The 16,271-nt window shown below is 42.3% G+C and overlaps 2 protein-coding genes across 4 annotated transcripts; both read left to right on the top strand.

Moving 5' to 3' along the window:
* Window positions 1-1,637: 1,637 nt before the first annotated feature.
* LOC143351371 (serine/threonine-protein kinase N-like) lies at window positions 1,638-15,883 on the top strand. Of its 3 annotated transcripts, none has more exons than XM_076782838.1 (15): window positions 1,638-1,832; window positions 2,874-3,081; window positions 3,624-3,778; window positions 9,103-9,354; window positions 9,436-9,586; window positions 9,658-9,745; window positions 9,830-10,185; window positions 10,257-10,495; window positions 11,280-11,447; window positions 11,987-12,304; window positions 12,384-12,535; window positions 12,599-12,818; window positions 12,889-12,996; window positions 13,081-13,221; window positions 13,292-15,883. In XM_076782838.1, the coding sequence occupies exons 1-15, from the start codon at window positions 1,746-1,748 to the stop codon at window positions 13,433-13,435; spliced, it is 2,787 nt and encodes a 928-aa protein (XP_076638953.1). In that variant the 5' UTR covers window positions 1,638-1,745; the 3' UTR covers window positions 13,436-15,883. The 3 variants fall into 3 exon arrangements, with proteins under 3 accessions (XP_076638953.1, XP_076638955.1, XP_076638954.1); XM_076782839.1 differs by lacking the exon at window positions 1,638-1,832 and adding an exon at window positions 2,085-2,670; XM_076782840.1 differs by lacking the exon at window positions 11,280-11,447.
* LOC143351373 (uncharacterized) lies at window positions 4,697-9,064 on the top strand. The gene is made up of 2 exons (XM_076782841.1): window positions 4,697-7,026; window positions 7,128-9,064. The coding sequence occupies exons 1-2, from the start codon at window positions 6,175-6,177 to the stop codon at window positions 8,484-8,486; spliced, it is 2,211 nt and encodes a 736-aa protein (XP_076638956.1). The 5' UTR covers window positions 4,697-6,174; the 3' UTR covers window positions 8,487-9,064.
* Window positions 15,884-16,271: the final 388 nt, after the last annotated feature.

Genomic DNA, 16,271 nt, shown 5'->3' with positions numbered 1-16,271 from the left:
TTTGTTGATCTTCGCGTGGAAGGGGGGGGCTATGGCCCCGCCCAGTTATTCAGATCGCCCTGTACGGGCAATATTGGCGATGAAAAAAAGGTATCAGGGTGTGACCGTTGTATTAAAGTCGCGTATGTTTCGCAAACAGCGTCGATATAATTACGTAAGTGGAATTGATTGATGTTAATTGTTCGTCGGGTTCCGGCTCGCCCGGAAGCTGTACTTACAATTCTGACACTCGGTTCTCGCGATCTATGTACTTTCAGATCGTTGTTTCTGCATACGTACGATCGTAGAAGTTCTATTTGAACACGGTCGTGTTTCTTTAACCGTGTACAGCTTGTTTCGAAATGGGGATAATATTTGCCTACTTTTAATTACTATTTTTAATACGTGCAAAGATAAGAATAATCTGTATTTAATTCTATTTTATTGTAAACATGTGAAATTATTATTTATCTCGTGTGAAACACGTAAAAATTTTATACTCGGCGAGCTGTACGTTTACAACATCGTTCGGTAGCCAGTCTAGCGAAAAGTGGCGATGGGAAATTCGCGCGTAACGGTGTATACGCGAAACAAAGAAGAGCAGCACTCTTTCTACGCTTATATTATACTTGAGGAGTACATTAAACACGTGGGAGACTTTAGACTTGCCTCCGAGATATCTCTAGTGGGTTACAGGAAGTGGGATTCGAGTACTTTACGATTTCACCTATTGGACACTTGAAACTCTCGGATGTAACGAGACGCGATCACACGATCTGACACCCACGCGACTCCAGCCGTATAATTTAAACAATATTCCAAACGTTCAGGTTCTCCTTAATAAATACGTCTTGGAACTTGATTTCATTTTTGCTGTCTACATCGTACTTTCGAACAAACACATATAAATCTTCGAAATTTTTATTCTTGATACGAAATCGACGATAACATTTTTGAGGTTAGGAACGATAAAGCTTAGCATTTCGATAGAAAATATGTCTTGGAACTTAATTTCATTTTCGTAATCGACATCGTACTTTCGAATAAATACATGATATGATATTTTTGAGGTTAGGAACGATAAAGCTTAGCGTTTCGATAGAAAATATGTCTTGGAACGTGATTTATTTTCATAATCGACACTGTACTTTCGAATAAATACATGATACGATATTTTTGAGGTTAGGAACGATAAAACTTAGCATTTCGATAGAAAATGTGGCTTGGAACGTGATTTCATTTTCGTAATTGACATCGTACTTTCGAACAAACACATCTAAATCTTCGAAATTTTTATTCTCAATAAGAAATCAATGGGTTATAACATTTTTGAGGTTAGAAACGATAAAGCTTAGCATTTCGATAGAAAATACGTCTTGGAACTTAATTTCATTTTCGTAATCGACACTGTACTTTCGAATAAATACATGATACGATATTTTTGAGGTTAAGAACGATAAAGCTTAGCATTTCGATAGAAAATACGTCTTGGAACTTAATTTCATTTTCGTAATCGACACTGTACTTTCGAACAAACACATCTAAATCTTCGAAATTTTAGTCTCGATAAAAAAATCGATGGGATATGACATTTTTGAGGTTAGGGACGAAAAAGTTTGGCGTTTCGATAGAAAATGTATTGTACAGATATGATAAAAATACAGCGAAATGGATTTTTGTCGCGATGAAACTATGCTGGACCGTATCAAGGAGGCGGCTTTTTATTTTCAACGCCTATTTTCGTTTCAGACACGCCTCTGTCACCAATGGGGCCGTCGTCGCCGAGTCAGGAGGGTCTATTCACGGATCTCCGTCTTTTGTCCTTGGAGAAGCAGCTCAATATCGAACTCAAGGTAGACATCGTTTATTAAAAAGAAATGCAAACGAAAAAAAAAATAAAAAAAAAAATAAAATCGAAAGGTACACCAGTATAAATCTAAATTTAAATTGTATTTTAAATTTATACAATATTATAATAATTTCACAAATTTCTTGTGTCAAAGTTGTGAGAATTACATCGACGCGAGGTTACCTATTTTTGTGGTTTATAATTTCGTTATTACGCCTCTTTCTGTCTATATGGGTACGTCACAATGTATGGAACGTCGTGTAATAATCGGTCTGCGATTCGCGAGCGATTATTCGAGAGACAGTAACGATTCTTGTTCGCTCTCGCTGTGAGTCAGCCACAGCGAATCGTCGGCATTTTTCTTTCCACTAAAGATAGCTTCCCGTTTCGTCACACGATGATTTAAACTAATCGTAGAGGCAAGGTTTGAACTTGCTTCGCGAGTTCAATCCGCGTGACATCGATCGGAATCGAATCGAACCAGAGTATCGTGTGTCTCGATTAATTATTTCTCAAGCGACTTTTTATCGTACGTATCGAACGTTATCGATCGTAAATTCGAAAAATTTCGATTACAGAAAATCGGTAAAAGTAAACGAGATTTTTCCACGAAGGAATCGATCCTGGCAACGCGCCAGTCCAGGTCGACTAATTGTCGATGCCCGACCTGATCCGTATCGAAGCAAAATCGTGTCTTTTACGTCATATCGCGCGATACGTTACAGTACATAATAGGTTTAGCCGTAGAGCTGGTGAATACTTACAATGTTTCGGAAACGTGCAGTTGCGTATCGAGCTTCGTCGAGAAAGCAGCAAAAATGCCGAAATTTTTCTTCAAAAAGGTGAATTTCAGTTTAAAGTTTGTTGTTACGGTAACAATTTCAGAAAAGTAATTAGAAATCGAGAAACAAAATTATTCTTCGCTTTTCGTTCTGTTAAAAGTAGGAACAAAGTTTCGAGGAGCGAATAAAAGATGAGAACGCGTTCATCCGTTGTTCGTTGAATGAAAATTTCGATTAATTTATGTTTCTGTTCGCGGTTGCAGGTGAAGCAGGGCGCCGAGAACATGATCCAGAGTTTGACCAGCGGAAGGGACAAGAAATTGTTGCAGGAGGCGCAACAAATGTTGGACGATTCTCGCGCCAAAATCGAGTTCCTGCGCATGCGCATTATGAAGGTCCGGCAAGCGCGTCAGCAACAACACGCGCGCGGTGACGCACCGCCGCCAAACGGCGAAACAACTAGCAATAAAGGTACAATTTAACAAAGACGAGCGAAAAGCATTAGAAACGAAACAGTATTTCTACGAATACGGTTCGTGAAAACCTTCGATTCCCTTCCCGAACTCGTCTGGTATCATCCAAATGGATCGGTGCAACGGTCCGCAGAAGATATTATTCAGCACGTGCAAATAGGTTGACGCTCTGACTCGGAAGAACGCGTCTCTTTGACGCTGGGAAAATCCACCGTTATCGTTTTCTCCCCTAACAATTCTTGCACCAGCGACGAGAGGACACCGGCGGTCTCGCGTGACGCGAAAACAATCTCGCTTTCGGTGTAGATGTTAAACGATCGCCAGTCGCGTTTTAACCGAGTCATCGTATCGGGATTCGTGACTCGTCAGCCGTGTCTCTATGTGCTTTCGATTCATTTTCACCGCGAGAGAGACGCGTCGAAATCGATATGAAACGACGTTCCCATCGTCGAGTAAGGTTTTCCATTGTTCGAGAGAGAAAAAAAAAAAATAGATATTGTTTCGAACCGGATCGATAACGTCGTCGATTACTGATTGCAGACAGGTACGAGCCCAGTTTGGAGCTCGCGCTGGAAGAAAGGGTGGAGGAGCTGCGACATCGTTTGCGGATCGAAGCCGCGGTAGTGGAAGGGGCTAAGAACGTGATACGTCTTCTGCAAAGTGCCAAAGTCGCTGATAAGAAGGCCTTAACTGAGGTACGTGGTTATTTTATGTTCGATAGAGTCGGATGCAACAGCTGACGTGTTCGATAATGAAAAGCTTTTGTACGCTTCGGCGAAGATACGACGTCAAAAGGGTACCATTCATACCATATTAATAACAGACACGTATTATGTGCGTGTCGCTGTTTGTATGACATTCTCGGACGCGTCTTTCATGAAATTGATATTCATTGCTACTGTTTTATATCTATAAAATCTCATTCAACCGTAACGCGTGATTCCCTTTGATGGTGAAAGCCATTCTTCGTACCGACATTGGATCGTTGGTGCGGAGGAAATAATGCTAATATGGAAAACGCCACGTTTTTTGGCGAAAATGTTAAATACAAGTGTTTCTTGGTTTCAAGGGTTTCAAGGCAAACACTTCTGTTTTATTCTGGCTTATTGGCAACTTTGATCTTTTTAAATGGAAACCTATACTATTATGTACAGATATTATACACAAATTATCGTTAACGGATAATACGAAAACAATCCACAGCACAATCTTCGTAACGTGTTCTCAAAATGCTCGCCATTTCTAATCTTCCTCGAATTCTACGTTAAAAACGTACGACACAACAATACAATTAACGGAAACCCACTTTGTTACATAACCTAGAAAAAATGCGAGCCTCATCTAGGGTTTGTGGCGTCACTTTCCGTACTCGCCGCCAGAGGGCTACGCTCTTGCCTCTCTCGCAAGCGTTTGACTGACCCTTACGTTCCTATATAACTCCTCGACCGACTATTCAACATCCCGTCGTCTAGAGGCTTGTTAGGAAGCCTCTCCTCTTTTCATTTGTTTCAACGTTTATAAAATATTTACATCGCGTCGGAAAAAGAATGTTTGTGAAAGCTTTCGTGGCCAGGCGAAACGCCCGCGCGGCCATCGAAGTGTGTTAAGTGGAACGGGGGGGGATCGAGCGATCAAAAAATTCATCCACCGGGTGGACAGAATGGATTTTGGCGGCGCGGAGGGTCTCTCGACGTAGACTACGACGTCGAGTCCGAGCGACGCCTGGCGTCCACGCACCGGTTCTCAAAATAGCCACCGGTCTAATCCCCGCTACCCCGTCGTCTTCTATGACGCCTTTTCGGGTCGCGCTTAGTTACCACCTCTTCTCGAGGGGAACTGGCGCGACCCAGTCGCGAGCAACGCGATAAACCAACGACATGTGCGCCAATCAATCGCGAACAGACGGCTCGGGAAACGCGTGTGTCCTTCCGGAGGACATCCCTGGACCCGTCGACGTCCGCCGCGCTCGCGATTAAAATTCGTGCGTCGAGAACTATGGCCTACGAGAAGACTGACTGTGACGCCCCTTTTGGTGTCGAGAGGCAACACCTGTGGATACGCTTTGCACTCGTCTAGAGCACGAAGTTTCTCCTAATCTAATCGTCGCCAGCGATTTCCTTCTTCGCGACAAAGCCATGCACGAAGACGCCGCCAAGGATCGTCGAATTCCAAGACGGGAAGTTGACTGACAGAAATAGAGGGCGCTGCCGTACTGTCGATTCTGCGTTTTCGAGGAAAGATTCCGTTGGAAGGGAACCGGAGGATCACGGGAAAACGTGCATTTATCATTTAGACTGCTCGAACAGTATTATTAATCGTTTGGTCGGTGGGTATCGACGACCGACGTGGGCGAGACGCCGTCCGTCGGTAAAAGCAAACGACGCCTGAGAGTATCATCTGGTTCCAGGTATATTTGGTCCCCCCGACCGTGCGTTGCTCCAAATTTATATTGCGCTAATTATACCCGGCTCCGACGTATGGTTTGTCACCTTACGGGACCGCGAGCGCGCAGGCGACGGTAACGAGACCCGATATACACTTGGAACATATATTCGCTTATGCGGCGCAACGAATGTAAATATTATGAGAAAAGTTATCGGTCTCGATTGAAGAAACGGAAAAAAAAATAAGGCTGGATCACGATGGAGTCCGTGGCGTTCCGTCGCGCGGGTGACTGTTTTACAATTTTAATATCGACGTGATACAAACGATACCAAAACCGCTCGAACGCGGTAACGGCAGTCCGAAAATAGATCGCGGAGACGCAATATCGTAGATTTTCTTCGTCTTTCGCGAGTTCGCGAACCGTGAAATAACTTTTCCTCGGTTGGACCCTCGGTGTCAAACTCTCTCTCTTGCATCGGGTCGGATATCCACTCTAACCTCTCGAAACCTCTGCACGGGGTTCTGCGAACCGAGAGACTGCTATCGTTTTTTCGTCGTGGATACGCTTTCCTCGAATCCATGTGCGAGAGAGCTCGGATTCTCGTCGCAACGAAGCCCGTAAAATGGTGGCCGAATTGGCGTCCGTTGACCGATAACGGTCTGCGGTGGATAACGGCGTGGAGGAGACCGAGGAAAAGGGCTCGACATGTACGGACGCCAGGGGGAACCTGGTAACTCGCAACCACCGCCGTGGTTGGTTCGAGCGGAGGTGACGATCCGCCATAGCACGCCGACCACCACGGAATCCGGACAGACGCCGGCCAGCGTGTCTTCGACGGTCACGGACTCTGGCGGCGTACGCATGATTTATCGATGGAACACCACGGATACGTCCCCGTCTACGGCCCAGGCGTCCTCGATGTCCGTGCCATCAGCGTCGTCCGGGGCGTTCGGTTTCCAACGCGGGAACATACTCTTCACGTCGACGCCGCCGCCCAGACCTAACCCAGGATCGTTCACGATCCCCAGGTCCAGCGCCTCGGGGAACGACGAGTCCTCGTCGTCCAGAGGACGACCAACGGCGAACGTCTCCGACTCCGGCTACACTACAGAATTCTCGCCGCATTCCTACTCGAGTTTACCGTCCCGTCGTCCGTCCCAGCAGTACAATCGTCGTTGCAAGAGCACCTGCAGCATCGTACTCTCGGCCGTGGACGCGGTAGACGGCTCCAAGAAAGACACCGTCGGCAGAACGACCACCAGCGAGCCCACCAAACATTCGTACGATCATTCCTGGCGTCACCATTCGTCCCATCAGCATGTCTTCGCGCGTCATCAGTTCACCACGGTGCCGGAGGATTGCGAGGAAGCCGCCGAAGAGGCCTCCAACCGCTTCGTTGGCAAGGACAAGGTTGGATCGACCACCATTAGCAAGGACGCCTCGTCGCAGACTACGGATATCGAGTCCCGGGAGTCATCGTCGGTGTTTAGCAAGAACAGGGTCAGGAGGAAGGCTGCCACCGGTCTCTACCACTTCGACGAGCAGAAGAAGAAAAAGGTTAGTACTTCCTAATTAGATTCTTAAAATGAACGAAAGAAAATAACCAACGCGAGTCCCACGCAAAATGCTAGATAACGAGAACCTCCGTTTCCTTGTAGCAAGAGAGTGTATCGCCGACAGCGTCCGAGGCCACCACCAGCGTGGGACTTGCGGCCGAATCGGAGAAGTCCGACTCCTCCGCGAAGGACGACAGCGCGAAACGCAAGTCCCGTACGGTGCACATCGACGTGTATTGCACGGGCACCGAGGACGACGACGAGAACACCGACACGTCGAGCGACAACGAGCGCGACACCCCGTTGACGGTGTTCGAGAACCCGGACGTGAGGGTGGTACACACCCAGGTGCCAGGCGACGTTCTGCCGCGCGGATTTCAGGACGACAAAGCGTTCCTGAAGCGTACGACGGAGTCGCGTTGCGACAGCTTCAGGAACGCGCCGATGAGAATGCCCTCGTTGGCCAGCTCGAAGGGCTACGACAGCGACGACGTCCTCAGCTCGCTGTATCCGTCGCAGTTCAGCTCTTACAGCGCGCTCAGGGACCTGGATTACTCGGCACCCTGGTCGGCGGCGTCGTCGAACGCTGGTATACCGTTCGATTACGACTCGACGGTGGCCACTTCGTCGAAAGACACTCTCTCGGACATCGAGTCGCTGACACCTAACGTCAGACGGGACCTGACATCCTGCGACAGCTTCGAGTACGCGAGCTCCAGCGATCGCGAGAGGATAAGGAAGATGGAGGAGATCTGGGCGAAGACCGAGTCGGAGGGCAGCAAGAGCTGGCGGTCGCCGCAGATAGAACGCAGATGCATGTTAAGGGACAGGAAGATGAGAGAGTATCTGGAGAAACACGAGGTGGGTTGGTCGTCGGCCGACAGCGGCGAGGACACCGACGAGAGCGGCACCATAGGTTGGAGTTTCGTGTCCAGCGAGGAGAGCCAGCGAATGGCCAAGAGAGCCTCGATCGTCAGACGGTCCAGCAAAAGCATCCAGGAGTCCGTGGAGAGGCACCTGACTGACGTGAAGGAGAACGAGCCTCCGCAGAGAAGCTCAGAGGCGGATAGATCTGGTTCCGCGTCCAAGAGCGACCGTATCTTCCATCCGCAAGCTCTGCGAGATCAGATCGGGCCGTTTGGCTCGAAGAGCCCGTCTCCGCTTCCCTCGAAAGTACCCTCGCGAGTTACCTCCCCGTTCATGACGCCCCAAGGTGAAAGAACCGACCACATTGTAAAGGCCTCGATTTTCGGTGCTGTGGTGAATGCGTTTCGCAAACCCGGACACCACATAGGGCCCGCCAAGAATCCCTCGTGTTCGTGCGAGCATTGTCGAAGACACTTCGAAGAATTGAACTCGCGCGAGCATGGCCCCATGAGCGAGTTCGAGAGGCAAACGGGCTTCTGGTTGCGCGACCAGAAGAAAATCGTTCGTCCTGTACCGGGCAATTGTAAATCGTGAGATCTCGTATCCCGCTGACGTGTTGTTACAGCTTCTTTTTAACCCCTGCGACACGATATAAAATTTTACAATTTTATATCAGTATTTTTGTAATTTCATTGTACGAACTTCTGGTACCGCTGTGAACTTGGATTCGCGAAAAAGTCGATTCGAAATGGGTTGCCCTTATATTCCACTATTTATCATTTTACTCTGAAGATGATAGCAAAGTATTAGAGACACCGTCGGGTCGAAGGGGTTTGAGCACTGTAGTATTTCCTGCATTATAGGGGAATTGCATTAGAAATAATTATTATCGCACAAGGTTGTGTTGTATGATGCCGTAACGCGTGTGTTTAAATTATATTTATTGATCATGATACTGTATTCCATACTCGTAGTTTTCTTTTTCTATTTCCGACCGGTTACCAAATTCGCCGAAACATTCTGCTGACTATCGAGCATTTATTTAAGCTAGCAGGTACACACTACTATTACTATTTATGCTGTTCATGCCGTTAATAAATATTGATTACATTAGTAGTGGCATTTCATTCTCTCTCTCTCACCTGTGTTCACTTTTGAACCCGTCCATGTACTATGTATTTGTCTATATTAATTTTCTCCGTTAATTTAGGCTCAGGCGAGTCTCGCAGAATCAAGTAGGAAACTGAACTTGTTGAGATTATCCCTTGAACTTAGAAGACAGGAGTTGCCACCCGACAGTGGTACAGCCGCTCAATTGAAGAGAGAATTAGCCAGCGTGCAATCGGCTAGCCCAGTCCCCGTGACTTACACGTCGTTGCAACCGTTTCGTGGTCCCTTGGAAGGCAGAGCCACCGTGCCTGCTTCGGTATCAAGATGTGCAGCTGTTACTGGACAATTGGAGGTAAAATACTATTTGCATAGGGCGATCGGATGAGTTTCCATGCGACGGAATTTCGTTTCAAGCGTCTAGTTTCGATTACAGGTTAGGTTAATGGGATGCCAAGACTTGGCGGAAGAAATACCCGGGCGTACGAGACGAGAGCACCCGGCAAGTCCAGATTTACGTAGTTTTGTTAAAGGGGTTACGGGACGTAGTTCGAGCAAGTCGTACAGCGTCAAGGACGAAACAAGCAGTAAGTGTTTCGTTACAGGTATTATATCTCGATAATCTTAACGACATTAATGATCTTTGGGTTTATTTCAGATGATATTATGGCAGTTATTAAATTGGACAACCAAACGGTAGCACAAACAAGTTGGCGACCGTGTTCCCAGCAGGCTTGGGATCAAAGGTACATTTTTATTACATACGTGTTGTCGTAAGAGGTATATACACCCAGATCTTATTTTACGCGAACGGTGTGTCGTTTTCGTAGGTTTTCCATCGAACTAGATAAATCGAGGGAACTTGAAATAGGCATTTATTGGAAAGATTGGAGGTCCCTTTGTGCTGTGAAGTTTCTGCGTTTAGAAGAGTTCATCGACGACGTGAGACACGGAATGGCGCTTCAGTTAGAGCCGCAGGGCCTCCTTTTCGCCGAGATCAAATTCCTCAATCCTATGATTTCGAGGAAACCGAAACTGCAACGTCAACGCAAGATTTTCAAGCAACAAGTGAAGAACTTCCCGAGAGCCAATCAAATGAACATCAACGTCGCCACTTGGGGTAGACTCCTGAAACGATCGGCCCCTTCGTTGCATAATACAAGAAATTCGGAAAGCCCGCCATCAGGTATCTATATATTCTCTGTTGTATCGATAATAAATTAGTATACGAACGTAATGCTAGTTTTTATGTTCTAGGACCGCAACCATTGCAGCTAGTTTTCGATACCTCGTTGGAAGACAAACCCGAGACACCCGGTGAATTGCCTGATCCGGATAAAGGAGGTTTGGGAGGAGCAAGACCTTTAGGACTATCCGCTTCGAGTAGTAGTCCGACACTGCCGCGTCCACCGGAACATCCTCCACCCCCACCACCCACAGTCACAAAGAAGCTTTCATTGCCAGCACCGCCACCGCCGCCAAAATTAGATCAAGAAGTAAGTCGTGTCGAATTTAGAATATTTTCTACTATATTTTTTTACTAGCAAGGCAATTACGATTACCGTTCAAAATTATTCGGCGAAAGACAATAATTTCAAACAAAGATATCTTATACCTTTTAGCGATTTTTTTCAATTACCCATCTTATCGCAAAAGTATTAAAAAGTTTCCTAGTATTTTCTGTTACTCGAAAGGTTTAGGGTTATTGGTACACTGGTTATGGGTAAAAATTATGTAGAACACATGCATACAGTATATTATTATATCCGATTTGATATTCCATAGAGTGTCTAACGTCTGTATATAGTAATATGTATTTTGACAAGGCATGTTAGTACATATTATATACTTTTTAACTGCGCAAGGTACATTAGCAATTTACACTTACTGCTTCGAAAAGTACTACGAGTATAACTATTTTTATAGGTACGTTGGAAACTTTTAAAATGCTATTCATAAAGCGCAGCGAACCGCTAGATGCTTAAATGCGTACAAACTTTTATTTACATTTTACCGTTCAGTTATCGCAATTTTTCATTCTGTTGGCTTTTTTTTTATGCATTATGCTGTTCTCATAAAACTCAGTGTAAATGTAAATACGTTGCACTGCGCAACACGTTCTGTCGACGTAATTGCAACAAACTCCCTTCGGTTTTTAAAGATCTACTTTGCTGAAGTACTGTCCGTTCGTAATAGTTATTATGTTCAACCCGGTACGCAACAGTTGAAAGTATACTGCAACTTAAAGTAGTTTCTGAAGATAAGCAGATAGTAATGTAGTTACAGAGTGCATTAAGGGAGTTTGATTTCCTGCACAACGAGGAAAAGGGGGGGTCTCAGGGCGCAAATTTGAGGCCTCTCGTTACAGAGCCTCGTCCCGTGCTGATTGCACCACCCTCTTCACGCACACCCTCGCCCCAACCCGTCATCGAGTTTCCTGAAGATGAGGTAGATACCTCCTTTACACGCAGCTCTAATTCTTTATTTATTTTACTCCTTTTATTACTCACACATTCAAAATAAAATCGCTCTACTATAACCCGTTCTATCGAAATAACAAACTGTTGCTAATATTTCCTTTTTTTTTTTATATAATTTTAATAGGTTTTAGTAAACAGCATGTTATCTAAATTTGTGCATGTACCTGTGTGTGTATTTTGTACAAAAGCTTTTATTACTGTACTTGTACATGTTTTGTGTAATGTCACACGTTCGTCTTGCTTCTAATCTCGCAAACATTTCATGAGAAAGCAGCTGTAGGTACCCTTCTAACAATTACCACGAATAAACTTTGTCTATCGAGTACACTAACAACGTACGTATTATATTAAAATTTAGTGTTCCTATATTGTAACTACGGCTAACGCATATCTACATCGAATAACAACACTTAATACTATCAATTAATCCTTAAACAATTAATGTTAGCGTAGTTGTTGCACCGGGATAAACGTGTTATTCTAAGACGTATGGTTTGACGATTGTAGGTCGTGTACGAAATTCCAACTAAGCCTTCCCAATACAGAGACAGCGCCTACGAGTCCAGAAGGCACTCTCAACTCACCGGAATGACCATAGATAATTTCAGGCTACTGTCGGTTCTTGGCCGCGGTCATTTCGGTAAAGTGATTCTGTCGCAGTACAGAAACACAGGCGAATATTTCGCGATCAAAGCGCTGAAGAAGGGGGACATAATAGCAAGAGACGAAGTGGAGTCGTTGCTTTCGGAGAAAAGAATATTCGAAGTGGCCAACGCTACGCGTCATCCTTTCCTTGTAAATCTCTTTGCTTGTTTTCAAACCGAGGTACGTATTTGTTTCAGTCGCGTTTAAAACGCGCGATTCTGTTCGAAGCATCTGAAAATAAAAGCTTTGTTCCTCGCAGGCACACGTGTGTTTCGTAATGGAGTACGCAGCCGGCGGTGATCTTATGATGCACATACACGCGGACGTTTTTGGAGAACCGCGAGCCGTATTTTACTCCGCCTGCGTCGTATTAGGGTTGCAATATTTGCACGAAAGTCGAATCATCTACAGGTAAGCGTAAAATATAGTTTTGCATCGATCCCATAACATTGACGAAACGATTAAAATTTTCAGAGATTTGAAATTAGACAATTTATTATTGGACACGGAGGGTTACGTGAAGATCGCTGATTTTGGTTTGTGTAAAGAGGGAATGGGATACGGAGATAGAACGGGAACGTTCTGTGGGACGCCAGAATTCTTGGCACCCGAAGTTCTCACTGAAACCTCGTACACGCGGGCTGTAGATTGGTGGGGTCTTGGAGTATTAATATTTGAAATGCTTGTCGGTGAGGTAAGTTCACTATAATTCAGTGACCGTATACCGTCGTTCCTTTCGATTAATTAATACGTATTTTGTTTAGTCGCCGTTCCCCGGTGACGACGAGGAAGAAGTGTTCGATTCTATCGTGAACGATGAAGTTCGCTATCCACGATTTCTTTCTTTGGAAGCGATAGCAATAATGCGAAGGGTAATTATCCTATTCTCTTTCTATATATACAGAAACACAATAAGTATCGTTTAAATGACTTTTATGATTCATGTTTGATCGTAGTTGCTAAGGAAAAACCCCGATAGAAGATTGGGTAGTAGCGAAAGAGACGCTGAAGATGTTAAAAAGCAAGCATTCTTTAGGCATATAGCCTGGGACGATTTACTCTTAAGACGCGTTAAACCACCGTTCGTTCCAGTAATTGTAAGTATTAGATATCGATCGATATTTTACGCGTTCAGCGATACATTACATTTATGTATTTATGTTCCAGCATTCTGTGGAAGATGTCAGTAATTTCGACGAAGAATTTACATCAGAGAAACCTCAACTAACTCCACCTAAAGATCCAAGGCCACTTAACGATTTAGAACAAAGTCTGTTTAAAGATTTTACGTACATGGCTGACTGGTGCTAGCCATAACGTTAATGTAGATCGTCTTTTTTTTTTTTTGTTAAATTTGATACGCAAATCATTTAGTGTTCTATTTACTTTTTCAGACATCATTTTAGGGGCAATCAAATCGCAATCAGCAACATCGGTAATTATATATGTATTTGTTTAATTGACAGAATAATATGTTCCACATTTCGTAATGTTATGTATTGTACAGATGTTTTATTTTTAGTATCATGGTATAATCAGATATAGAGAATTTAAAAAAAAAAAAAAAATTATGTTCTACCGTTGAATCTCAGGTTTTTAATTAATATATGAATTTCAGGCTTTTAACTCGTAGTTATACGTTCAGATTTACATTTATCGCAATTATTTACAGTATACAGTGTAAGAAATATTTGTAGTCATTTGAAATATTTTTAAAGTAATGTTCACATTTAATCAACCCGAAAGGCAGGAAAAAAGAAACATAAATAGTACATATACTTTTCTAGCATGTTCCATATTTTGATACGATACTATTACTGTTTGGGATCCAAATTTATAAAGATTTCTACCGCTTCGTACACAATTTATCAGATCTTGTAATCGTGATTCTAGACATTGACCAAACGTCTGAAATTAATTCTGTTTAGATCGAAGTATTATTTTACAATTTTCATCATACACCCTATCATTCTTATGTATAATAATCATTTTTTTTCAACTACTTCAGATTTATATCCTCGTGTAACGTTAAAGGATATTCGCTGTATAAACATATAAAAGATTCATAAAGTGCATAAAATAAATCAAAATGTAGTTGTATTTGCTCATGCTCATGTGATAGAGAATTGAACGAAGAAATGGCACTATGTACAACAATGTTAATCAATCTAATCTAATCTACAATTAACACTTGGCACTTTCATTACATTAGTCACGTGTACCTAACCATTAAGATGATGATGAGATCAATTATTTACACACAATCTGAATATATCGACTTCTTTTTTTGTCGTACAAATTTCTCCAGGTTTGATTCCTATATAATATCCCTATTAATCGTGCTCCTCCATTTATCAACATATTTTTACGTTTCCGGTACGTGATAGAATACAAGTGGTGTTCTAGTGCTATACTTTGTAAATATGTAACCAAACCTCGAAAATTAATAATGCATAAGATCCATAAGTACAATAGTTCAGCTTGGTATATTACATAACACTTTATCACAATGATAACACAAGTTCATAATAGCACATCGTTAGTACTCATATTCACGTATAATTATAGATATCGTTTTATAGTTTCCATCTTTTTTTTTTTTTTTTTTTTCTCCGGTTTTGTAGACAATTACATCATAATATATGCATTACATCTTAGTTACTGAAAGAGTTTCGTACTAACATCGTTTTAATGCCTTGTTAGAATTCTTGTCTTCTACATACTATAAATTTATTTAAAATAGTAAATCCGTATTCCCGTATAAATAATTTCTAAAACTACCACTAGTAACATATAATATACTAGTTACTATTAAGAGTTGCAATGCATAATTATATCAGTGATTCCTTCGTTAAAAACCTTATCAACTCCATCGGACTCATTTCAAATATCGTTTTTTATATAAGACATTTATAAAATTAAATAGTTGGTATCACGTTTTGTATAAAAGAACTTTTTAAATGGAACCTAACGAAGTATATAAATTGCTTTTAATCGCGTAAATTCTAATTGCACTTCTGTGAAAATCATGGGTCTATAACGATTTACGGAAAAGCGACAATTTAATGGTTTACGATATTTATAAATTACAATACTGTGATAATTACACGAACGGGTTTCATTTGGAATTTTCTTGCATTGTAAAATTTAATTGTATAAAATTGAGATCGTTGTTTATCTCTCTGAAGAAGAAAAAAAAAAGTATTGAAAATTGCGAAACAGACGGCTGATCGTATCACGTGTGATAGTTTCGAGTAATCTCGAATTCTAGTTGCCTTAATACACCGATAAATTATCATTTGGTAACTATTTTTTACCGAGATCGTGTACTTTCAAATGAAAACCTACTTATACGGAGGTGCTCATGTAACACATTATTTATAATGTGCCTGTTTTTATATAATTCTCATACATAAGTTTTAAAATTTAGTTGAATTACTATAACCTTAGTTAGAACGTACAAGGACGTTGAAAAACTGCGTGACACGTTTCGTTTATGTAACGGACAAGAAAATATGTTGCATATGGATTCATGAAAACGTTTACCGTTTCGATCCATTAGCAATAATTTCGATTTCAATATAAACTATCTCAAATTGCCTCGAGAAAGTAAAGGTACAATAAACATAAAGGATATAACTTTTTATTAATATTTAAAAAGCGTGTTTATTTTTCTATCGCATAAATAATGAGTTACATTACTTCTCTACATGCCTAACTGCCAAAATACACATTTCTATAAACATATATAATTCTATACTGAAAGAAATATTTTCTTGTCGACGTATTACTTACATACTATGTTATGCTTGAAACGTATGTATACTTATACGTATACACCACATATACAGGGTGTTTGGCCAATTTTAATGGGGGATTCTGGAGGCCAAAATAAGACGAAAATCAAGAATACCAATTTGTTGATGGAGGCTTCGTTAGAAAGTTATTAACAATTAAATTCAAAAATTTCAAATCGTTCTGGAAAAATTATTTTCAGTTGCGGGGGTCAATTACAATCATTTTTAGTCATTAGACATACCCCCGAAATCCTATCCATTTTTGAGAAAAAAATTCGAGTAGGTGAACAGATTTTTCGACAAAATTAAAAAGTTTCAAATCGATCTGGAAAAATTATTTTCAGTTGCGG

The sequence above is a fragment of the Colletes latitarsis genome, unplaced genomic scaffold, assembly GCF_051014445.1.
Source record: "Colletes latitarsis isolate SP2378_abdomen unplaced genomic scaffold, iyColLati1 scaffold0145, whole genome shotgun sequence".
NCBI lineage: Eukaryota > Metazoa > Arthropoda > Insecta > Hymenoptera > Colletidae > Colletes > Colletes latitarsis.
This window is presented reverse-complemented; position numbering and strand designations above follow the sequence as displayed.